Raw genomic sequence first — 26,269 nt, 5'->3', positions numbered from 1 at the left:
AATGAAAACACATGAATATAAAAGCCTGAGACTTTGTGCATGATGAGTAAGCATGGCAGGTCTTTTATCACTGTATTTTTAGCGTTATCATGAATTTTTAAGAGAAGTTATTGCTAATCTCTAACCCCAGCTAATCATGTAAGTGTTAGAAGACAAAAAGACAACTCCTTTCTCTTGAGTAGTTAAGAGTCAAAGTTCTGGAGACAGAACACTCCAAGATTTGTATAGGGCTGTATCTGGATAAGATTATAGGAGATTTAAACTTTCTTCATTTATAAATCATCTATAATAAATAGATATTACTTTTAAATAAGAAATAAGAAACACTAAATTAAAAAATCACCAAAACTGTTGTTCTCATTCCTTCCGTCTGTCTCTCACATATTAACACAAACCCTTTTTTGTTTGTTTTAATTCTAGGGATCCCTTGTAGTGCATGTGGGGTGTTTTCAACAGATCTTCATTCAGTGCTGAGTCATTTATTCCCCCAGCTGCCAGAAATACTGGCTGCATTCCTCTTTAGGAACTGCGCTTGGCTAAAGGCAACTGCCTTACCCAAGGTTACATTTACTCTCCAGGATCAGCCTGTATCCAGAGACGGGTTTATACTAAGGTACACAGACCAGCCTCATTCCTTAATTTGGGACAATTCGGAAAGGTCATCCCTGCTCCAGAGCCCCCTATGGGATCAGCTGAGGCCTCTGTCGATACTGCATTGCAGTTCAAATTCTTATTCTGCCCCAACCCAACTCCCACTTTCTTACAAGTGTTGGTCCCAAGTCAATCTCCTAACCACAAGTATTTGTTTCAGTATTAGGAGGAACATGACCTAAGATAGTTAAAACTAGGAATACTCCTAGGAAGCTGGCACCAACTCCCAGCCAAGACAGCGTATCTTAAGCAATATTACTCAATTGTTTCTTGGATTGTACAGATTTTGACAGGAAATCTACCTTCATTCTTACATTTTGTTCCTCTGTATATGTTTTTTTTCTCTGGCCACTTTTAAGATTTTTCTCTTTATCACCAGTTTTCAGCAACTTGATTATACATGTGTTGGTGTAGTTTTATATTTCATTTGCTTGAGGTTACTTGAGCTTCTGTGGGTTTGTGCTCTTCATCACATCTAGAAAAAAATTAGCCATTATTTTAGTAAATAATTTTGTATCCTCCCTCCTCTCTCCTTTTCAGCCTCCAATCACACGTGTTACAGAGTTTCATATTTTTACACAGCTCAGTGGGGCTCTGTTCACATTTTTTCAGTTTTGCTTTTTCTGTATTTTGGATCGTTTCTATGGCTGTTTTCCAATTCACAGATCTTTTCTTCTGCTGTATCTGATTTGCTCTTAATCTCATTCCATTAATTTTTTTCATATTGGATATTGTATTTTTCATCTCTTGAATTTCTTTTTGGATCTTTTTTATAGCTTCCATTTCTGTTACTATATTCCTGGTTTCTTTTCTATCCTTGAGTATATTTATAGTTTTTTAATAGTAACTATTTTAAAAGTTGTTTGTTAATCCCATTATCTCTGCCATTTCTGGGTAAGTTTCTATTGGTTCATTTTTCCCCTGGGTATGAGTCGTATTTCTCATTTCTTTGCATATCTGGTCATTTCTGACTAGATGCTCAACGTTGTGGTTTTTACATTGCTGAATACTGGATTTTGTTCTATTTGATGAGTGTGGAACTTTGTTCTGGCACCTGGCAGGTTACTTGAAGAATAATTTGAACATTTTAAGGTTGGCTTTTAAGATGTTAGGGTAAATCTGTAGTAGCTTTTATTCTAGAATTATCATTTATAATTTGGTCCTGCTACTAAAGCATAGCTTTATTGAGGTTGCCACCCAATGTCCCATGCCACAAGGTCTCTCCATTCTGGCTGGTGGGGATGTGAATTATTCCCAGCTGTGAGATCCAAGAACTGTTTGGTTTACTGTTTTCCAGTCATTCTTTTCTTAGCATCCTTAATGACTACTCATTTTTTACACCCATGCCAATTAATAATCAACAAAAACCTCTAAGAAACTACTCTGCTACTCTGCAGATCTCTGGAGTTTTTTTTTCTTCTCTTTTTGCAGCTTCCCCAGTCATCCTGAACTCAGTCGTCTCTAGTTTCTCAATGCAATGAGACCACTGGGCTTTATTTTATTTTGGTTTCTTCACCTGGCAACTGCCTCCAGGCAATAATCTCGTGCAATCATAAGGTTTACCTCCTTTGTTTTCCTTTTCTCAGGGATCATACCCCTGTATTACCCGTAAATCCAATGTCTGAAAATAGTTGTTTCATATATTTTGTCTGGTTTTCTAGCTACTTATGGCAGAAAGGGCAATTCAGATGTCAACTAATGTATGCGAAGCTAGGCTTTGATACAAAAAAAATTTTTTTATAACGAGCAAAAGTCAACATTGTTTTGTCTTAAACATTCTGTGTTTCTTCAGTACACATTCTGAAAGGTTTTCAGAAGACATAAAACAGCTAAGATATACTTTTTTCTCAATTCTGAGAAAATAAAAGATTCTTAATAAAAGTTAATTCTGAGTGAAATTATTCTGAGTTGCCGTACTTTATTGTATTTAGAACTATTAAATTTATTTGGGTGAACTGACCTTTCAATTTAGTTTAATATTAAAACTAGCTATCCTTCATTTCTTTCCCATAAATATTTCAACACCACATACACGTGTGCATATGCACACACACACATACTCATCACCTTCAAAGTCAAACAGTGATATACTTGTTGGTGTTACAGATTATCAGGGTATAAAATTCCAGAACTATCTTTAATTCCATCAAACATGAGGTCAAAAAATTACCACTGATAGGGTAGAAAATCTATTGTAAGATACTAGAAATTTGATAGCAAAAGAATTTTCATGAGTAGAGATCTTAAGTTCAATACAAGGCAAGAAGAAAGGACTAAAAAATTGAGCATAGGCTTGCTAAGTTCAAGACTACCGCAATAACTTCATTCAGTAGATATTCATATTTTAAAGTTGAGGGGACTCAGTGTTTAAATTTCTCAAGGACAGAAAGGTGAGTTTGTGGGAAATTCCACGTATTTTCCACTACTAAATGCCTCATAACTGTCTGGACAATGTGGGGAGGGAGAGTGGGTCTATATGATACCAATTAGCACTAGATACTGGGGATAATAGAAGACAATAATTTCTACAATCAGAACTATAATATATAAAACAACCAGACATCATTTGATCTTGTGGAAACTGTGCATTCTCAGTTAGACTATTTTACACCTTTTTAAATGTATATCTTTCCCACTGCCCCTTTACTCTCAGCAGTTGAATTTATTTCCTGAGGAAGCAAAAGCAATCAGAATAATTTCTACATGCAACTAACATTGAATCTACCAATCAAACCATCTGTATCTGAACTTAAATATTCTTCCTTTCTGTTACAATGTAATCTGTCCATACTCCAGCCTAGGCTAAACCTTCTATGCTTGTGCACTGGATCCTGTATGCTTTCAGATTCAAGCATATTACTTCTGAAGATATCTACTTTCCTTCCTCATCCAAGTTTCCCTCTGCCCTAGATCAAAAATTTTGAACCACTGTGTATAAGAACCCTTGTCTTGTAACTTAAAATAGCTTAAAAAGATTCCTCAATTGTTCATAATTTGTTTTGGCTCATGTGTGCCCAAAGCAATTCAGAGGACTACATTTTTGCTAAGATCTCTTCTAGTGTTAAAATTCCACATGATTCTAGTAATAATAGCTAATATTTAGAGTGCTTATTCCATGCTAGACACCGTGATAAACACTTTACATGCATTATCATACTTAATCCTCACAACAATCCTAAAAGAGAGGTACTATTGTAATCTTCATTTTACAGATAAGAAAACTGGGACTTAGAGAAATTAACTTGTCTGAGGTTACTCACTAGTTGATAGCACGGAAGGATTCAAACCTAACTTCAGAGTTCATGTTATTAGTGTTAAACCATGTATTTTGTAATCTCAATTGTATGTACACTAATGAAAATGAAAGTTTACTGTCTTTATAATATTTATATATTTAATGTCAATAAATACAAAAGCAAAGTTAATTGTTACAAACTCACAATAATTTTTATCACAATTTGTAACATAATTCACATTATCACATACTCGTAAATAGGAAGTTTTAGCATACAAACACCTTGGAAAGAATTCTAATTTGGCTCAATAATTTTAGAGTCATGGTTTCTGGGTTAAAGGTACAGTTATAATTTCTGTCCAAGTTTTTAATAAAAAATGATAATGTTAAATGGAATGTCATTTTATAGATAGTATAAAATTACATTGAGAAATCAGAAGTCATTAAACATTAAGAGTCTATTACATCCCAGGCATTATGTATTTCTTTACACTTAAGGAACAGATATTTAAAAAATCTTGGAATAAAAAATTGAAGACAACTTGCTTCAAGTTTGTACCAAGTCAATCAAGCAGAAATATGGAGAACCTTGTGTTAAGATGAGAGGCATTTATACTTGGCATTTTCTTCCAATGAATACAAAGTCAGTGTGTTCCCATCTTGACATTTATTTAAATGTTTATAAAAAAGCATTTAAGGCACTGATTCTCAAAGTTGGCTGAATATTAGACATCACCTAGAGAATTAAAAAAAAATACTGATGCCTATATAACACCCCTAAAATTCAGATTTAATTGGTATAAGGTAGGCCCTGGGCATACAGATGTTTAAAACTCCCCACATGATTCTAATGAGTACCAGCCTAAAAACTGCTAGCTTAGAGAACTATTCCATAATCACAGAAGTCAGTTTTCAGCTGAAGGATTCCATATACCTTGACTTCAGTGAGTATATTTTTATTTTAAGCATATGATAGGTGTATCTCACTTAATTAGAAAATAAATACCTTAAGGGAAGATATTTTGTTTTATTCATCATTATTTCCACATATCAGAAACAATGAAAGGCACATAGCACTTGCTAAATAAATATCTTTTAAATGAATATATGATTGCCTTATACTTGTCTTAAATCACCACCTTCTAGTAGATTATGAAAATAAGAATTCAAAATACACTGAACAAATTAATGACCAAAGCAGTCAGGATAATGTTTAAGGCAAATTCAAAATCTTATAATATATATACATGTTTTAAAAATACATACATAGATATATATAAATAGGTGAAAAGTAGAAAAATAATATACAAAAGAGTGCAACATTTTGCATTAAGAATTAATTGAGCTTTCATATAGTCTTCACATTCTTCAACTTAGAAACAAAGAAGTAACCCTAAACAACTAGTTCTTCAGGTAATTATCTATGGACTTGTACATGTAAGTTTTCTTTTAAGAATAGAATTACAGCTTAATCTTGATGGACACAGCTCAGTTTTCAAAATTCAAGTAAATACAATTTTAGTACACATGATGATAGCTTTTCCTGATAATTGTATTGAAAACAAAAGAGTGCTCCTGGTTAAAATATTTGGTATCACCTATTGTTATGTGCTGTCAGTTGAGAACTAGTAGTTTCTTAGCAATCTCGTATTGATAAACAACTATTTTGGCACCTCCCTACATAATGTGTTTATCTAGGAAGCCCCTGTTAATAACAGACTTCCTTTTTAGTAGCTAGAATCTCAGATATGGCTTCATATATCAAAGTTCCATAAGTATTACATAATTTTTAATTCAGTTAGTATCTTAGACTACGAAACTTTGGTTTTCTTAAAATCAGCATTGGTTGCTTGATTGTAGGTTTGTCACCAAAAAGTGCTGCTTCGCTTTCTGTGGTTGGAAATCTTTTCTGGTATATCAATGGATATTCCTTCTGAAACTGAAAAATGAGGCAAAGAATTAGAGGGTATTTAACATTACTTCCCTAGCTGAAGTCAGCGCTTAACATTTTATAAGAATTCAGTGCCTTCTCAAAGAATTATTATAGAAATGAAAATCCTTTCATTTTGCCCTTGACTCTCCCTCTTTTCTCTTATATGAAAGGTATTTAATACACTGTAAGATCTCTTAGATCTCCCTTAGCATTAACATTCCAGGAGTCTCTTCTGTTGCTAATTCTCCCCCTCATTTTCAGAACTTCTTTCCCACTGGTCAAGTCTATGAAGTTTGCAAGGATGTATAATTCATATCTGAGTGTCTCAGACTTGGAAATGGACTTGCGAGCTCTTGTGGCTACTCGGTTTTTAGAGCTAAAAATTCTAAAGGATAGTAATAAGTCAAAGATATGTATTATAATCCAGATTTTACAATTGCTTTCCCAGGCTAATCCAAGCTATAATTACACAAAACACAAGTAGTAATGGAGAGTATCTATTATTATAATTATTATTTAAAAATTCAGGATAATGAATAAAATCAGGTAGGCACTCAAGTATATTTGAAGTAGTGTAATGTACACATACAATGCAGCAAAATATATAGCCCTATATATCCAAAATAGTAAAAGAAATTAGATTCTAAATGTTATTAAAAAACAACCAGTAACAGCATATTAGAAAATATTTACATGATTGAAAATTTGTTCATTCTCTTACCTGTTTTAGTTTTCTTCTTTTCTCCTTTAGAGGTAAACTCTTGTTTTTAATAATAGTCTCTAAAAGTTCTGCAATTGCAGCTTGAGAGGTAGAAACTTTTTGTTCATCAAACTCCTGAGCACTGATCTGCTTGCAGTATGAATAAATTGGCAAAGGAGCAATTTCTCCATCTTCAGGATTTTTAATCTGTAGTGAACAAAATGATAAGTTTGTTAATTCTGGTTATGTTATCATTAAATATATGGTAAAGTGTTTTTTGAAGAGATATACTACCTAGTATTTTTCTACAACTCAAACAGTCAACACATTAAGAAAACTATGTGTTATGCAGGAGAGCAGTGATGAGTAAGATCTAAATCCCAACGCTACATCTACTAGCTTTGTAGCCTTCAGCAAGTTATTTTATTCTTTTAACTGTAAAATAATAACAATCTAAGTGACATTTTAATTCATCTTAAAACATTAATGTTCTGAATTAATGTTCTATTTTACTAGATGATCAGCATATTTACTGAAGTGAAATACTTTTAGTTTTCTAAAACACACTGTTTTTGAGGCCTAGAGGCATGGGCAAAGCCTATAACATCTGTTGATAAGAAAGAAATTGGGGATAAATAGGGGATAGTTTAAATTATGATAAACCAGGGCAATATTAGAATGGTATGTATAGGAAAAACATGAACACAGTTGTTGGGGAGCCAAAGACTGAATATGGTAGGTATCTCTTATTCTGGCTGCTGAGTATTCCTTCTCTCCTCCTTCTAACTCTGGTTCTGCATAGATTAGAGGAGAATTTATTCTTCAAAAAAGGTGAGAGTACAGGGGGTAAAATGGGAAGGAACTGTTAGAAGGAGGAGAGAAGCCTCCATTCTACTCACTCTCAACCTCCCAAAGGATGCCCATTTAACCTTGATTGGGCCAGTCAAGACTCCGTACCAGAACTTTTCAAATTACAGGTGAAGGGATAGCCCTTTCCTTTGCATTGCATACTTAAGCCTGTGATTCCTAATCATGTGAAGGAGCCATTGTCAAATACAGGACCAAAATAGAAATAAAAGATGAAGGGATAGAAATAGAGTCCTATAGCTATTTAAGTCCCATATTCTGTCTACATTCCTGACTTTTAGAGGTTGTTTATATGAGCTGATAAAGTCTCCCTTTTTGATTAAGCTAGTTTGAGATGAGTTTGCCACTTGCAACTGACTAATGCAGAGAACTTAAGACTCACAATACTTACATGTCCCTTTTTTAAGTAGTCAAGATGTTTCTCCACAGCAGTCTGTAAGTAAGAGGGTACTTGAAGAATTTCCTGATGATGATCCATTAAGAAAGAAACTAATCTTGCAGCAAGAAGCTCATCAAGATCCACTTCTTCGGCACAGCATAGCACACACCGAGAAAAAGTATGTATCATCTAGAAACATATTAAAAGATGTGAATTTAAAAACCTAAGGTTTCATATATATTAGAATATCAGTAATTTTCAGGTGGCATTATATGAAGTATTGAGATAAAATGATAAGCATACCAGCTTAAAAATGATGACAATAATTTATATAATTAGGAAGGTAAAAATTCTATTCTGTTTAAGTCTGTTTTTAAAGTATTTCCTTAATACGATTCTAAAGGATTAAAAAAGGCTTAGGTTTTTCTTTAATTTTGCCCCAATTTTGTCAGTTAACACCACAGGTTCTATTAATACCATATAGATACATTCTTTAAGCTTAAAGACTGCCAGAGAACAATAACTTATTATGTTAAATGAATCCCACAAAAACACAAACCAGGAGAATATGTAACATGTAGAACACCTATATTCATAAGTGGTTGCAAAGTTGGCAACACTATCTTTTGAAACTTAGGAAGGGAGTTTTTAATGCTTATTCTGTTAGTCTTTAAACAGCAATTTAATACAGATTTTTTAATTCCATTATAATAAATCTTCAAATCTTGGGATAAATTTTTTGTTTTAAAACTCATTACTCTCATTCATAGCCATATAACCCACTAACTGTAACACATACACTCCTCATTCTAAAATAATTAGAATATCAGAATTCTGTTTTAAGTATTTTGCATATAATAGATGATCAAAATATTTACTGAATTGAAATATTTTTAGTTTTATTCTTACATGTCAGTCAGGTTTTCCTATCTCCTCCTAAGGCTCAGTCCTCAGCTTTTTGCACTTGTTCTACATTCTTAACCTGGCAGAGCTCATCTACTCTCAGAGCTTTAACTATCATTTCCATGTGCATGACTCAAAAAATTAGCCTTCTGCCCTGACCTTTCTTCACCAGGCTCACATTTCCAACATTCTGCTGGATAAACTTCACTTGGATATCCTATAACTTCAAACCCCAAAAGTACAAAATGAAAATTATCACCTTCCTACTCTTGTCTCTCAAAACATCTTCCCCTTTAAATTTCCTATGTTTTTAATAGTTTCATAATAACTGAAGAATAATTCTTTTTTATGTTGTCTGTCATTCTTAAAGAACTGTCCTTAATAATGAGGAGAAGAAAGCATAGCTCCAGGTTTCTTCCTATAAGAATGTCTTGTAATTAAAGTTGAGACTGCTTGGCAACAGTGCCTCCTAACTTCTTGCCCACAATGACATACTTTCCCACAACCATACTCTCTAAAACATTCTAATTTACTGTAGTATGTCCCATTAGTTCTCTCCTTCTGCCCTTAAGCTTTCAACAGTACCTACATCTCCTTTTCCTTCCTCATCATATAGAATTGGCACAAGGCAACATACTATAGTCTGATTATCTGGTCAATCACTGAAGTGATGCAGGATGAGTGAGGAGGCCACGTCTTCAGTTAAGATTAACACCAAGTGGTGAAAATATAATAGACTGCACACAAAGGATTAATATACCAAACATTCTGCTGCTAGGAAAAGCCAGAATTTAAGGAGCCTTTCTAACCCAAGAATCTAGGACTTCAAGACCAAGACACCACTTGGGTAGTACTTTTATATAGTTTAGTTTTCCTTCTTTGGTTTATGAACCACAGCTTATTCTTTCTATAAGAAATCAACTTACCAGTGATCTTGTACCCATTGCATCATGAAGTTTAGGCATATCAACATTTTGACTCATTCGGGAAATCATACGCATTAAAAGTTGAAGCTTTCTACGATTTGGTGGGGGGAGTAACAAACAACATAACTGTAGTGCATCGATGGCAACCCTCTCTAAATGTGGTTGCAGCAAACCTAGAAGGCAAAGTTCCCCCCCCAAAAAATCATCAATGATTCTAGTTGCTTTCATACTACCAGTATATACAGTTATATAAAGAAGTAAAATAATATCTTAATATTTCATTTCACTATTTCTAGAAATTTCTAAATTCCTCAAAAGCACAGTAAGATTCTCATTATTTTCTTTACAACCTATTTCTAAGTATTAAAATCCTTTGGTTATTACAAGTAAAGTGACTTGGAATAAGTGAAATTGGAGGAAAAGTGCTTTAGGTAAGTAGAATAAATCTTAGTTATGCCATGACAAAAGTCTTATACAATAATTCCTCTTGGAGGAAAATAATTAAGCAATTTTGGAGAAGAAAAGCCAGATAAGCGAAACACAGAATTAGTAAACACTAAAGTTAATATTGCATGCATTGAAAGCAACAACCTTACTTTGTGTGCCAGTCAATATAGAAGAAGCTGGAGGTAAAGAATTTTCTGTAAGTTCTATTGTACTTTTGCAGAGTCTTTTATTGATTGTGGTACTAGACTCTCCGAGTTCACTTCCCATAGCTGTTTGCATGCTTGTGCTGCCTTGTCCAAGATTTGGTTTCATGACAATTTCAGCCACTGGTGTATTGATATAACTATTCCTTCTTGTACTACTTCTTAAAAGCAAACTCTGAGACCTACAAAGTTGTTTTGACTTGTATTTCCCATTATATAGCTCCTCTTGGTCTTGAACAGTCAAAGTAGAGGTTCTCTTAAAACCAACACTGAATGGCTTTTGATTACTTTCCTGTGAATGAAGATTCAATAGGAATTCCTGTTTGGGCTCAGATTCTAAAAATTGTTTATTATTTTGTCCTTCTACGTTCAGAACAGATTGATGGAAGACACTGGACGTCTCTTTACTTGGACTCCCTGGCATATCTACAATTCCTTCCAAAGAATAGCACCTTGGTTTGATGTTAGAGGATAGAACATGCATACTACGTAAGCCTATTAAATTATGACAACTTCCACCCATTATGTCATTAGCACTCGCTCTTCTGTTTTTTAAATTAACTAGCTGCATTTTCTTAACACATCTTTCTTGAAATCCTTGATCACTTATCTGTAGTCTCTCAGTAGAATCTGATTCTTCTTTGTTTTTGTCTTTATGAAGCAGACTAAGAAGAAGACACTCAGTTGATTTGAAGGAATTCAAATTGTTTAAGTGAAGGGTTTTTGAAGACTGTGGATGGTCTTGGATTTTATGTATCCCACTGGGTCTATGTGAAACTGTGATGTAGCCACAGACAACTACCAGGAAATGAAACAAAAATTAAGATGCAACTGTATGACAGTGGACAAAAATAAAACAACAACAATAGTAAAGTTAAAAAATAAAGCATCACTATAGTATATATTGTTAGTATAGTACAAATAGCAGTTGCTTAATTCAGAAGCCACTTAAATAGGACACATGCAACATTCAGTTACAAACGTGCAAGACTGATGGCTGGTTTTCCCACTTGTGATATAAATGACTTAAAAACAATTATTTCAACAGACTAATTAAATAGATTGAGCCAGAATACATTTAAAGATATCTGTTCTCAGTCTGTAAGTACCAGAAACCTCTTAATTATAAGACAACTTTGGTATAATAAAATATACATATTTGGTTTTTGTGCTTGGTTCCTGGTATGGAGTTCTTAAGACCCTTGGAATTTCCTAATAATGAAAGTGTTTTGTTATTCATAACAAGCCTATTTGAGCATACCTAAATTTATGCTAAAGTGACTCACGGCTGGCCATGCTTAGAGGGTTGGAACTTTCATCCCCACCTACAACGTCCTAAGAGGGGAAGGGGCTGGAGATTGAGCTCAATCAACAATGGCCAGTGATGTAATCAATGATGCCTAAAATGAAACTTCAATTAAAACTGTAAAACAAGCAGGCTAGGGAGCTTCTGGGTTGGTGAACACATGGACATACTGGGAGGGTGCTGTGCCTGCAGAGGGCAGGGAAATTCTGTCACCCCCTACCCCCATGCCTTGCCCTGTGCATCTCTTCCATTTGGCTATTCTTGAGTTCTATCCTTTATAATAAACTGATAATCATAAATAAAGCACTTTTCTGAGTTATATGAGTCATTGTAGTCAATTATTGAACTTGAGAGAGGATCAAAAGAATCCCTGAATTGGTAGTTGGCTAAGCAGAAGTGCAAGTATTTGGAGACCTCAATTGCATCTGGCCACTGAAGTGAGGGCAGTCTTATGGAATTAAGCCCTTAACTTGTGGGGTCTGGGCTATCTTTAGGTAGTTAGTGTCAGAATTGAATTGAATTGTAAGACATTCAATTGGTATCAGGAAGAACTGGTATTGGAACAACATAACTTGAATCATTGAAAAATGACATAACAGCAACTATAGTATCACTGAATTTTGAAATAATTTATAGCCTGTCACCTTCATATATACTTATGCTTTCAGATCTTTTAAATTATGAGAAACTTGAAAAACCGTAATAAATTTAAATAAGTAAAATCCATACATACCCAAAATGTTCACAAATAATTCGTAATATTCAAAGGTAAGTAGAGGTTCAGGGAGACCTAGAAAATAATCTGCAATTGTTCTAAATACATCTCGCTCAAATCCAGCATAAGTTGGATTATTCATATCATTACTTCTTGGCCCTAAGAAGTAGAAGGCAGAAGAAACAAGCAAAATATATTTTAATTTAAATACAATTGTTAAATATACTTAAACCTGTATTTCATAAAGGAGCAACAACATATTTAACAACACATTCTGCCACAATTAAAAAATTCAAAGGGTTGTGTACATCTCATTCCTTATTATCTTTTCATTAAAAACCACTGTAAGTAGTCAATTGCTAGCATTTTGTTTTATTTAATAATTTTACACCTAAAAATTGTATATAAAGCAAAATTTTAAATATCATATTTTAAAAGCATTAGGGAAGTCTACTTTAATGAGATTTTATTGTAATTCATTTTGTAAAGCAAAGAATATTTGGATAATGCAAATAATTCCTCCAAATTGTCCTTTGTAAATTTACATTTTCATGAATAAATTTTGCCTGACATGAAGCATATCCTTAATGAATTTAAATAATATCCTTACATTGTTGTTTCTTAACCTTAACACAACTACTGAAATAATCATGCCTATTCATTAGTATTTTCCTCAGAAATAAGATTTGATCTCATTTTATAGATAAGAAAATTATGGCTCAGAGTAACTTGCCCAAGATGAAAAAATCCTTTGATAGCAAAGTTAAAATTAGAACTTAGAGCAGCGTAAAATGAGAGCAAGGCCGAGGACTTCTAGGTCCAACAACATTTCAAATGTGGTCCATAGATTACATACATCAGAATCATCCAATGTACCTATTAAAAATGCAAATTCCTCTACACAGACCAGAATCTATGAAGGTGGAGCCAGAAATTCACTCACCTAGAAATGTTTGCATCTGGATCACTAATTGAGTGGTTTCCAAACACAGACTTGAGAACCTTCACTACAACGATCTTCTGGGGACATGGTTAAAAAGATTCCTGACCTACTGAATCAATTGAATCAGAATCTTTGGAGAGTCTCCCAAGTAACTGTGATATTCATTCAGATATTAGAGTTACTATGCTATTTTGCAAGTTAAAATCTCTCTTTTCCCAAACCTAAATAATATTTCTTACTTCTCTGACCAAACTTAGATGGTCAACACTTTTGAAAAAGGATTAAAGAAAACAATTCACAAACACACACACACAATAGCTTAACACATTAACTGCCATGTGAGTTGTATTTAACTCACGCTAGTTTTGAGCCCAGGGCCTCGTGAAGTATATGTAACTCACGCATCTCTTTACCTTGGGAGCCGTGCGAATTACTTTTCAAGTTGCATATAACTCATGCACAGAAAAAACAAAAAAATAACAAATTTTTCATTAAATAATTAGAAAGGATCATTTGTTTTTGAAGCTTTTATTCTATTTTCATAATAAAACACTGTGGCCCCAAGGAAAAAATTTTTTTTCTAATGTAGCAGTCAATGTGTTAAAGGCTAATATGGGTTTTATGTAGTACAAAATAGATAGTTTTATAAGGATATAAGAAACATTCTTAGTATGTAGAATAAAAGATTTGATAATTAGAAAGTTTTCCAAGACAGAAAATATATGTTTTACTGGAATTAAAATTATAGAATTTATAGTTAGAGAATCTAGGTTTGAGCTGTAACTCCTTTGTAACAGAAGACTCTCTAAGGCTTAGCTTTCTCCATTTGAAAAAAAACGGGGGATGGTATACTGATAACTGATTCCTACACCTCACAGGATTACTATGGGGGATTGAATAACAAGTAAAGTAAAAGTCTTAATACTACCTCTGGCTAAAAACATTATTGTTAAATTGGAATCCAGTAAGTTATATATTTGGTATCATTTAGGTAAAACATAAACTGGGAAGATACAAATCCCTAAAGACAGGATGTCAGAGAAATCCCTGTACAGTACGCTTATATGAATTGCTAACCACGAGCCAAGGAAAGAAAGAGCAGGGCAGTTAGGTAGAAAATACAGAAAGAGAAACTAAAAAGTCTTAAGCTTATGACCAAGATCTTTTCCTTAATTTGATAAATAAAACATTTCTGTAAACTTACATTATTGATTTTATCAGTATTTGTTCTATGCCATTTTGTCATATCGACACCCAGTGGACAACAAAGGAATATAAATGTATCCTGAATATTTAGTAAAACCCCATTAGTATTTTAGAAAATACTAATTTTATAAGAACCAGAAAACTATACTTGTAACTAAAATGATTAAAATATAATTTACCATTTGATAATTTAGAAAACTATACCTTTGTACATTTTAAAAATTATTTTTGAAAGCAATTAGGGTTTTGCCCTTGAACCGGGGTCTTAAGTTATAAAAATCAGTTGTCATTGATCACTATGGAAAAGCTTGATTAATGAAATGCTAAAAAAAAAAAAAATTGCTAATTAGTGAAAAATGATCTTTTTTTCCATAAACATCAAAGTCCCATTAATACATTCTATGGAATACAAGCATGTTATAAAGCAACTTGAATGTTGCAACCATAAATAACGGCAAGAGGCAGAAGTGGGCTTTATGAGACTTCATTTCTGGTTGAAACTTTTCTACTTACAAGCTGTCACATGAACTCTGTACCTTACTGAGGCAATTAGTGTAGATTTTACCTAAAAATTCTTTGAGATCCTCTAGCCTATGATTTTATGATTTATGTGAACTAAGCCATATATGATGGGCTTAAATTAAAAAATTATCTTCTACATAGAAAAAGTTAAGGGCTCCATAATGTAATCAATTCTACTCGACTTTCATTTAAACATCAAGAGAAATAATAAACGTTAATTTTATCAAGATTTTTATAAATTATTTTAAAAATTTGTTTTTTGTTAAATAATATCAATATAAAACATATATACACATATATTTCATTTAACTTACAATTTGCTAGGCACTTCATGGCAGATAATACCCAGTGAGGAAGGTCATCTACACATACAAAAAATTAATATTGTTTAGTAAATCACACAACTTCTATGATAATATATTTTAAAATTTCATATTTACATGTAATTATATATACATACATAAATGTATGTATTTACACATGTGTATCACTAGGATTAAAAACTATTACATGTTTACTAAGACATAGGGTCAAGTCAGTATTTTAAAATATAAAAGTCTGAAAAAGTTATAGAGATCTTGAGTTTGACTCTATTCACATTACATAAAACAATTAGTTAACCCCAAATCAAGGATTCATTATTTTCAGGGGTTGTTCAGATATGAACTCAACATTCATCTTTATCTTCTCTTCATCTCTGTTTCTGTCCTGCCCATTGCTATGCTATTTGAATATCACTTATTTGGGTGAGACCTATGATTGAAACGAACTACCTGAATGTTAGGATGCTTTTATAGCAAGTCTTGCTTGAAGTCTTTCAATTGCTGCTAACTAGCAGTTTTTTGATACAAACACACAAACCATGAATATACTTGGCTTGAAAAGTCTATGGTTACAGAGAATAGAAATCTTAAATGAGAGCACATAGTGTTATTTTAGATAACGGAAGAAGGGACTGGTCCAAAGCCATGTGCATATGCCACATAGCAAACTCATCAGTTTTGACATTTACATATTGTTCCTACAATTAAAAACTCAAAGTTCTTGCCCATTGAAAGAAATCCAAAGTATATGTCAGTTAATTCTATAGACAGCAATTTATTATAAAAAATTGAGTGAACATTTTGAGAGATTTATTGATACATTTCTTATAATCTAAGCTTTTTAACGCATCTAGATTGAATTATTTCTCTGATTTTCCTACCTATATCATAAATCAATATACAATATAAATATACAAAATACAAAAAGCCAGTGCCCTTTAGAATTCTTATCTTGAGAGTCTGGGGTTGTTTTATTGTGTGTTACCATGGTTTTGCATATATGTTTTAACACCCGTAAATCTGTATGTAACTGTTCACGTAAGCCTCATAAAGGCATGGACCCTCATGTTCTGTCTTGTTTATCACTAAATCTTCAGCACAATGCCTGACATGTTGTAGGCTCCCAATGAAAATGTGGTTAATCAATAGTTTTTATTATACTTGTATACCCTTTCAGTGTTTAACACTGTCATTTTGTTAAAATCATGCATGAATCTACCTTAGCAGCTAAAATATTTCTTATAATAGCATGAATAATATTCACCTAAAATTTATTTCACTGTTATTACTAAAGTACCTATTACGATAAAACAATACATCCTCTGATGCTCTCCCTCAGTGAAAATATTTTACTTTCTACATTTGGGCCTCTATGTATCCCCTTATAGCTGTAACCTTTGTTAGCAAGTATGAAAAAATTCCACTTTCTTTTATTAATACCAACCTGATTTGTCTTGTAGTACAACTACTCCATGTTTATTTGTATTGGCCATGTTGTACATTATATATTGAGGAATTACTTGTCTTGGATTTATGACTTCTTCTAGGGATGGCACACCTAAAATAGTTTGCAGGCTAAATAAAAGAAAGAATATAAACTTTTTTTTCTTCATAAAATAAGTAGGATAGATCATACATATGAATGAGTATGACAAAGCCATCAGAATATATATTTTTCTTTAAACCAAACTTCTAAGGGTTATATTTAGTATCCACTTTCAAATATATTTATCTCAATACTTTTTGAAGGATTCCAGTATATACCCCAAACTATGGTCATAATGTTGATTCAGAGAAAAAAGCAAATCATACCGAAACATTCTATTTCCACTGTACTAGAGTTATAGCAAGAGCATATATTAAGAAACATATATACATATAAATTCTAAGCTTTGAAAATTAATCTGTTCTTATTCATTTGCATATTTTGATCAAAATGTCAAATTAATAACTGAAACATTTCAGGAACTTATTAAAGCTTAGTTTTATCTTACTAGATCAGAATAATACAGCGCCACACTTCTTCAACATCTTCCTGGCTTATTTCTCTATTATCAACTAAATTTTCTTGATCTTCATTGATTATTTCATGCTTTATTTTCTCTGTATTTTCCTGAAACAAGAATTATTTTGGTTAAATCTGTTATGCTCAAACTAAGAAAATATTGAACAGACACCATTGCTAATACTTAGTAATTCTATCAATATCAGTCCAGTCTATTAATATAGTCCATCGGCTATAAGGTTAAGTGTTTCCTGAAGAAATAATATAACATATGGTAATGGAGATCTTGGTTTTGCAACTATACCCAGTATTCTCAGATCAATTTGAAACAAAACACATTGGAATTATTTATACATTTATATAATGGTATTTATATACCACTTTCAAGTATGTCTTACTACTATTTTTATCCTTGTTTCTGTGGGTCCCAAACAATTTTACACATACATTTATAGAATGTAATGTTGGTTAGGAGATTTCACTATTGGCTTTAAATATTAATATATCATCTACTTTTAATGATTCTATTATTAAACACATGGTAATTATATTTAAACTAGTGACTAGTAAAAGGATGTTTTACCTGAGAGAAATGTAATCCATGCTTTTTAGGAGTTCTACGAGATAAGTTTCGTAATTTAAAAATACTATCTTTATCTTTGGAAAAGTTCTCTATGCTGTTTTTTCTCAATTCTGGATGCCTTCGTGGAAGAACTTTAAGTGGAGAAGTTGTAGGAAATCTGGTTTAAAAATAATAAGCAATTAAAAAATGTAAGATCAGAAACTTTTAGAGCATATCTTAAAAATCACAAAAGAAGCTCATTTATTGACATTACCAAGGAACAATATTCTATGTAAATTAAATTTTCTCATTAAACCTTTTAAAAATATTTTAATAGTTTCCTACTTTCTTTAGTATTTTGTGCATATTTTACCTTTATTTCTGGATAATTCAGGGTTACCATTAGGATCAGTTCTGTTGGAGAAGTATTTTGTACACACAAAATGGCTCCAGAATGCCACATTTTCTAAATTCCTTTGATGATATCAAATTTGTATGTATTTCCTCCCTTTTGTTTGACTGTTTGTCCTAATATCCAGAACTTGGTTTCTGTTGCTCCCTTTGATAAAGAATTTTCCTTCTTTCATTATAATATAAAATATTTCAAAGATAAAAAAGTACAGAATACAAACCAACATTCATGTAACTACCAACCAATGCAATTGTTGACATTGGCCAAAGACTTCTCTTTAAAACAAAAAATGAAAAATTCTGTTCATTCTATTTCCTTCCCTCTCATCCTGAAACTATTAATCTATAGTTTTTTAACTATAAAACTATACCTAGTATATTTCCTTCTTGTTCACGCTCTTATACTTTTTGGTGTTTTTTCACTTTATTATATCCTTTATCACACATTAAGTTTACACGTAAGTTTTTAGTGACCTCAGAAGTTCTTTCTTATGTCACTGTCATATAAATATTTTCTTCTATTCTCTCCTAAGAGTTTTATTTTTCATACTTAGGTATTTAATCCATGTATAACATACCAAATTCCCACACCCACATATGTGTGGGTTTGTTTTCCCAGTACCTGTTTTAAGGTTAATTTAAGTCCAGATATAAGGTAAGGCATTTTTCTTTTCCTTGTTCTTCAAAATTCCCTTACACCTTTACCAAATGAATTTTAGAATCTGCTTGTTAAATTCTACAAAAAAACCATATTAGGGATTTGAAAGACATGACTCATCTATATGATACTAAGTTTTTTCATTCATGAATAGGGTATCTTCTCCATTCATTCCCTTCAATACAATTTAACAATTATCTCTAATAAAGTCTTCCATATTTTTGGTAAAATTTATTTCTAGGTATTTTATGCTGGCCTCAGGGAGTCAGAAAGGCTCCACAAAGGAGGTTTCAAAGGAGCCGAGTATAGAAGAAATTTGTAAATTTACTAGTCTGACAAATGTGTACAGTGGTTCAAGATAAAAGGACATTTCAGGCAGACAGATTAAGATTTACTGAAGAATGGTCTCCATTCTTCATCTGTAAAAAGGGACTAATATCTACCATGCTTGGCTATTTTAGGGATTAAATAAGAAAACATGTGAATCATTAAGCAGAGTTTCTGGTACATGACAACTGCTTAATAAATATTCTCTTTAACCTATATTTCTTTTGTTCTGTTATTTGTTACATAAAGTTTGCTATTATCACATGTATTCTTACGTTATATTAAATTATGTTATTTAAAGTCAAGGACCTGTGAATTTGTCTTACAATTCTACAATCCATGAAACTAAAAGTCAGTAATGCTGTCCTTGAAATGTTATAAAGCTTTCAGAATATGCATAAGTGATAATATCTCACTGTTTCCTTCCCAATTCCCTACTTCATTATATATGCTATCTCACATTTAAAAAGCTTGAATTTTATAGCAATTCACTTTCACCTTATAATTTTCCTAAATGGTTTTAATTGGATTAAGAGCAGTAACAATTTTCTAAATAAACTATTACTTCTTTTGAAAAGATGTTGTTTAAATAAAAGTATAATGAAAGCAGAGATAAAACTTTATTGTAATTCAGTTTTGGCAATACATATCCGCTCAGTACCTGAATAGCTGATTATTGTCATCAAGATTTTCTGATCCCCATCTGCCTTTGATATCTTCAATTACATGATTCTTAAGAAATTTTCTCAACAGTTGGATAGTCTGTTGCCTTGTAACTTCGGGACCAAAATTGCTATTATTTCTTAATAGGTCATAAAGCCAATCCACTGCTTCTCCTGCAGTGAAACAATTGCCATATTTTTTAAAGTGTTGTCTGTGTTTTCTTAGAGGCATTCCTGTTCGAAAAGATGTGGTGACTTCATTCCACTGTAAAAAGAAGGAAAATATTTTTAAAAAATTAAACAAAAATGAAATCTCTTACTGATTTGAAATACATTAGGCAGCTGAACATGGTGGCTCACACCTATAATCCCAAAACTTTTGGAGGCTAAGGTGGGAGGATCATTTGGGTCCAGGAGTTCAAGATCAGCCAGGGCAACATTATTTTTTGCCTTTACAAAAAATAATGAAATACATTAGGCAAAGACAATTCTTTAATTCACATCTGATTGTATCAGAAAAATTCTTAAATAGTAGTTTTACTGATAAAAGACCTTTAGTATCAAAATGGCTTATGTAATTACTAAAGTATCTCTTTTGTTAAGATTCTTACAGTGAACATAGGACACTAAGCTGTAAATCCATTACATATTTAATGACCCTGTGACATATCTACATTTTAAAAAGATATTTTCCAAACTGTCCTCAAATCAGCAAAACTTTTAAATTTGTGACAGCTGTAACAGTAAAGCATGAAGGTGATGGTTGTATAGAATAAATATACTTTTGAATCAGAAAAAATACTACATTAGAGGTCAAGAAATCTAATTTGTAATCCCACTTATGCCACTATCAGCTATGTTACCATTTATCTTCCCTATGTGGTCCTGGTATCAGTACGTGGAATTTAAGGGCTGAAAACATGATGACTGTATTCTTTTTTTCCCACACCTCCCCATTTTATATATTTATTTATTCAAGAAACTTACATTGAGCTGCCCACTATGTACTGGCTTGGAAAAACAGTAATAAAAATGAGAGAAGGGGTCTCTGCACTAAAGGAGATTACAGAATAACTTTCCTGAGATGCAGCATAGTGTACTAGTTTTAAGAGTGGGCTCTGGAGTCTGGCTACCAGGGTTGTTTGCCCAGCTTTAGCTCTACCACTTATTGTTTATAAACTTTTCAGCCTGACTTTAATCTCTATGTCTCGATCTACTTAACCATAAAATGAGGACAATGGTACCGACCTCATGTAAACTCATCACAACAATGGGCTTGTTGTAATGATAAAATGATTTAATACTAGTAAGTGTTAAGTTTTCTTTTTCAGGTGCTTGTACTATTTTCATCTAATTTAATGACTTTTTAAATAATGTGACAGGACTACATGATTAAAGTTCCTTCCTGTTCTAAATTCTATCCTTTATATTGATTACTATAACTTACTGAGCAGCAGAATCCAAGTCAACTATACCAGGAAGATCTGAATTCTTCTAGCTCTGCCATTTACTGTTTATGACTTCAGAAGAGTCAGTTGACTTCTGTGAACCTCAGTTTCCACTCTGGTAAAGCAGGCTAGTACTATGTGCTCACCTAGAGAATTTCCAGAAAGGATAACTTGTTTGTTATTCTATAGATCACCACAACCTTTCACAAGCAGATACTTGAGGGCGGGCATGTATTTGCCCTACTTTACCAGTGTGGAAATTTGAGGCTCACAAAAGTGACTCTCTTAATGTCTGTCACATAACCAGAAGCCCAGTATCTTAGATTGAAGATCCAAATGCACAAAACACTATATAAGAGCACGGTACACACAAATCCAGGGACCACCAACAGTGGTTACTTGGTCCTTGAAAGTCCTGTTTTGAAACAGGCAGCTGTTTCCTGCTGTTATTCCGCCGGTACATCCTGCATCAAATTCTACGGACCCAATAAACTAAACTGTCACATTCTGGCTTGTCCCCAACCGAACCCTACAAGGCTTTGGAACTCATTCTCAATTGTTCTCTAATTGGGAAGGGGCGGGGATCGGTGGTAGAAAATCAGGCGCGGGAAGCGGCTGAAACAGGAATATTCTATGACGCCCCAGGCACGGGAGTCGCCCAACAAAGAGTATCATGCGTCTTCCAGGGCGCTTCCATTTGGGCCTGTGGACCCGGAGGGCCCGGAGGGCAGGCCCAGACCCTCAGAGTTGGGGGAGAGGCGTGTCCGGGAAGGGTCCGATTCCAGTGAATTCCCGTCACCGGCCCTTCAGCGAACCTAGGGGTCCTGGGACCCGTCTTCCGCCCAGGGTAAAACTACGAACGGTCTCACGCAAAAGGGGTGGCCGCCGCCAGCCCGCTGCCCAGTCTTGTCGATCTGCTCTGTCTTACCAGCTTGGTGGCCCGGTAAGGCCCGGGAGGCACACCCCGACTCGCCATTGGTCTGTCAGTGCCCGGCGGCGTCCATAGCAGCGGAAGACAACACTCGGGGCCCGCGACACTGGCCGCGGCGTGTCCCCGCACAACCGGCGGCCCCGCGGCGGATTTGAATACGCCGGAGGACTGCGCTGATTGGTCGCGCGGCCTGCTCACGTGACTCGGGGGGCGCGGTCGGCGCCGGAGCCAGCGAGGCCGAGGAGACTGGGAGGCGTGGCTGGCACCGGCTGGTAGGGGCCGGTGGGGGCCGGTGCGGGCCGGTGGGGGCCGGGGCCGCGGGGGTGGGCCAGGCTCTGGGCTTCGCGCGGCTTCCCCGGCGCTGTTTCTTCCTCCCGCGGCCTGCGGCGAGGCCGAGTTGTGTTTCAGTGTTCGGAAGGCGGGAGGCAGTTTAGTTCCAAACCGGATTGTTTTGGGGTCCAGCCTTTGGTTTCAGGGAATTTGAAATTTGGAAAGAAAGGCATGGGCAATATACATAACCTAAACTTTTGTACCCCCATAATATGCTGAAATAAAAAAAAAAATCTTAAAAAAAAAAAAAAAAGGAAAAACCGGCTTTTCTGCCTTGCAGGATCTTAAGCAGTGTTAGCGTATAAACCAAAGCAGCCCCGTGGATGTGTGTCGAAGTTTCCCTTTCTCTCTCTCTCTCTCTCTGTCTTTTTATCTTGTTCCTCTCTCAGCAGGGCCATGAATCCCTTTTCCGGAGTGCAAAAAAAGGGTACGTTTAGACCCCCCCAAATTGGTTAGTAAAAATGGAGCGTAAGTGGATTTACTTAAGTACATACAACGTGGGGCTTGAAAAAGGTTGTGTAAGGCTTAACAGATTGCTTCCCTACCACCCTATCTTTGTAAAACTCCTGGTGATGTTTAAATTGTGATTATACACTTAAAACTTTACTGGGATCTTAGAAAAAAAAAATCTGCAACAAACGCCATTTTTTCAAATGACAAAAACCAAGATAAATTCCCAGCATTGAAGAAACTTGCGCAAAGTCTCAGGTCCCCTTGGCTCAGACATCATACTTTTAGTAAATGCTCATGCTCTGTCCCCAGTCTGAAGCTATTTGATGCTGAGAGTCCCTTGGCACAGCCGACTGAGATTGCCTGAGTGATTTGAAGCTGTGGAAGAATCCATTTTGAAATTAAACGGCAATTTGAGAGGATAGGACTTAGTTACAAGAAAGAGGTAAGGGAAAATGTTCTAGGAATGGGTAGTGTAATGGTCTGCGGGGTTTTCCTTAACTTTGGCACTTGGATAATTTAGATGGAAATGCATCTATTTTCCAAGTAGGACCAGTGGGTAGGAATTTTCAAAAAACACTTGGTAAACACGGACAATCAATTTCCCATTTATGTTAAGGAAAAGTAGTAGAGTGATTGATGTTACAAAATGGTGTTAACCCTTTCTTGTCTGGCTTTAGGACCCATTGTCCTAGGATTTTCCTTTTTCTTTTCTTTTGCAGCCTATTTCCCTTTGTTGACCTAAAAGGAAGACGCTAAGCCAAAATTAACAAAATAGAGTTCATTTGGGCCTACCTTGAGCATTGTAACCCAGGAGCATTGATTCCAGTTGCTCTAAATATACACTCCCATTGGCAGCAGTTACAAGTGGATTTTTAGAGACAAAAAAGGGAGACAGGGAATGGGCTGATACAAAGTTGTTTGTCGAGAATTCTCATTAGTTTACACATATAACATTGATTAGTGATTGACTATCATTGTTAAGATATAGGGCATGGGTTATAGTGTCCAGGTGAGCATTATTAGGTTAATTGCAGTGACTTGACAAGAGAATGGGAGTCAGGAAGTTAAAGCAGATACCATGATAAAGTTCAAGAAGTTTTGCTGTGAAGGGGTTCTGAGACATGAGAAAGTAGCTAGAAGAGGATAGGAGGGCAAGAGGGGTTTATGTTTGTTTTATTTATATTAAAATAATTTAATATAAAGGTACTAGCCCACGTAAGCTGATGGGAATAATTACGTTTAAGAGAAGAACTGGTGATACATGCAACGGGATAATTGTGGGAACAAACTATGTGAGAAACTGAGAGGGAATGGAAGAGGAGAGAACAGGAGAGGCTGGCCTTTGATTGGGGCAGGAAATACATTCTTTGTATTAAAAAATAAAAAAAGAAGACAATGATAGGCCTTTTCCATAGCAATACAGGGAGTGTGGGAATGAAAAATGTGAAAGAAAAGCTGTCTTGCTATCTTAACTCTTACTCTATATTACATAATTTATTGAAAAATTACTCTTTGAAACAGTTTTGATTGATCATTCATTTGACAAGTATATATTGAACTCCAACAAAGTGGAAGTTATTTTGGCAAAATAATAGAATATTTTTCTCTAGGAGATTAAAAATTTGGAAATGTTCATGCAAACAAGCAATTAAAAGTGCAATAATGGAGGTGTTTTCAAAATGCTGTGGGAACATAGGAGAAAGAAGGACTCACATCTATTCAGGAGAGATTGGAAAGGCTTCATACCCAAGGTTTATTGGAAACAAGAAGGAGAAGCAGGAATTTGCAATTTGGCTGATTAAGGATAGCTATGATAATAAAAATTGCAATGTAATGATGATAAATGATGATTCTAAGAAACTTCATTCATATATGGGAAAACAGTAAAAGGTGATGGTGAATCACATTCCACCTCTCTCCTTGTGGTTTATGTGAATGCTTTCACATAATTGTATATTAGATCTTTTTTTAAGGGCAGAATTACTATTTTATTCTCATTTTTAATCAGATGGCATTTGAGTCTCCATACTTCTAAATGAAAAAACTACAAATTTCAAACAGCTAATGGCTGGTTATGTTTTTGGAAAATATGATTAGATTAATTCATTAATGGTGGCTTCCAGCTTTTCCTTATTAGCTCCAGAAAATTCACCCACCTTTTGTCCCTTTTTTAAAAATTAGAAGGTTGTCATGCATTTGACTTCACACTCTGAAGCAACATTCTGACAGTCATCCATATTCACTTCATGTAGCACCATGTTGGAATACCCATTCTTTTCAGAGAAGGATCATTTTGCAAGGCCTGCACCACCTGGCCAAGAAGTCAACTGTTACAAGTTTATCTCCTGCATTGTCCAAGGCTTCCTGAAAAGCATGCTTGCTCTCCATCCACTTCACCATTTTGGCTGTTGGGGTCTCATGAGTTACTGTAAGAAGTGATAGAAATAGATCCAAAGCCACTGGACTGAACTTTCATGTTAGATTTTTACGGGACTGTCCTTGGAGTTCTCTGTAGTAGCACATCAGTGTACTGACATAAGCTCCATTGTGCCTACACCATAGCCTATTTAGAAGTCTTCAGAGATAGGAAATTCAAAATACTTTTAAACACTAATACCAGTATCTAAGATCTTTTCAAAGGAAATATTGCATTTTTGGGTTTAAACTAATCTCTGAAAACAGACTGTTTAACTATCCTAACTATATCTCTATCTATATACCCACATCTATACGAGATCTGTCTGGAAAGTATCCAGCCATGTAATAGGAAAAATAGAGACATTTATTGAAAACAATACAAGATACAAGAAACATTATGCATAGGACAGTGACTCCTCAGTCCCCTTCAAAGTAGGCACCTTAGGACCTCACACACTTCCCCTAGCATCTCTTGTACATCTTCAGCATTCTCAGTTGTTCTGCTTGTTGCGGGCCTTCCAGAACATGGATCACTTACAACAGATTGTCGACCATTTTTGAAGCATTTGTGCCACACTTTTATTTTAGTAGCACTCATTGCATGGTCCCTGAAAGCCTGCTAAATCATCTGAATAGTTCCTGTAAAGGAATGTTCAAGCTTAACGCAAAATTTGGTACAGATTCATTGCTCTACTCGCTCATTTTGAATGCGATGGCCACACGGTACATATGCTCACTCAACGGTGTCTAATGCCCCACTGACTAGTACAGTGAAGTCATTGTTCATGCATGTGCATCCCAGTCC

The 26,269-nt window shown here is 34.4% G+C and overlaps 1 protein-coding gene, 1 long non-coding RNA gene and 1 pseudogene across 3 annotated transcripts in view; 1 reads left to right on the top strand and 2 right to left on the bottom strand.

Moving 5' to 3' along the window:
• LOC123635530 overlaps positions 1 to 10,793 on the top strand; it is a 47,722-nt gene extending 36,929 nt beyond the window's left edge. Inside the window, exons 2-3 of the long non-coding RNA XR_006734142.1 lie at positions 7,819 to 7,943; positions 10,618 to 10,793. This is a non-coding gene — a long non-coding RNA (uncharacterized LOC123635530). The remainder of the gene's footprint in view (positions 1 to 7,818; positions 7,944 to 10,617) is intronic.
• On the bottom strand, positions 4,010 to 22,415 carry DEPDC1 (DEP domain containing 1). 2 transcript variants are annotated; one of them, XM_045547770.1, is made up of 12 exons: positions 22,261 to 22,415; positions 19,884 to 20,149; positions 17,848 to 18,004; positions 17,254 to 17,372; positions 16,704 to 16,834; positions 15,251 to 15,298; positions 12,284 to 12,424; positions 10,191 to 11,042; positions 9,595 to 9,767; positions 7,778 to 7,954; positions 6,541 to 6,726; positions 4,010 to 5,825 (listed from the first exon to the last, which is right to left on the bottom strand). In XM_045547770.1, exons 1-12 carry the CDS (start codon positions 22,306 to 22,308, stop codon positions 5,685 to 5,687), a joined length of 2,439 nt encoding a protein of 812 aa, XP_045403726.1. In that variant the 5' UTR covers positions 22,309 to 22,415; the 3' UTR covers positions 4,010 to 5,684. The 2 variants fall into 2 exon arrangements, with proteins under 2 accessions (XP_045403726.1, XP_045403727.1); XM_045547771.1 differs by lacking the exon at positions 10,191 to 11,042.
• A 2,724-nt stretch (positions 22,416 to 25,139) lies between these two features.
• On the bottom strand, positions 25,140 to 25,446 carry LOC123634703 (annotated as a pseudogene).
• Positions 25,447 to 26,269: the final 823 nt, after the last annotated feature.

The sequence above is a fragment of the Lemur catta genome, chromosome 3 (genome assembly GCF_020740605.2).
Source record: "Lemur catta isolate mLemCat1 chromosome 3, mLemCat1.pri, whole genome shotgun sequence".
Lineage (NCBI taxonomy): Eukaryota > Metazoa > Chordata > Mammalia > Primates > Lemuridae > Lemur > Lemur catta.
This window is presented reverse-complemented; position numbering and strand designations above follow the sequence as displayed.

Bases quoted from the DNA above. Each gene is read 5' to 3' on its own strand.
- DEPDC1 (XM_045547770.1), bottom strand. From the start codon at position 22,308: ATGGCGAGTCGGGGTGTGCCTCCCGGGCCTTACCGGGCCACCAAGCTG. The intron at 15,299-16,703 runs GTTGGTATTAAT...TTGTATGTGTAG, and splicing joins TGTACTACAAGACAAATCAG to ATGACCTTCCTCACTGGGTA. The intron at 12,425-15,250 runs GTAAGTTAAATG...TCTACTTCTTAG, and splicing joins CATGAAGTGCCTAGCAAATT to GGCCAAGAAGTAATGATATG.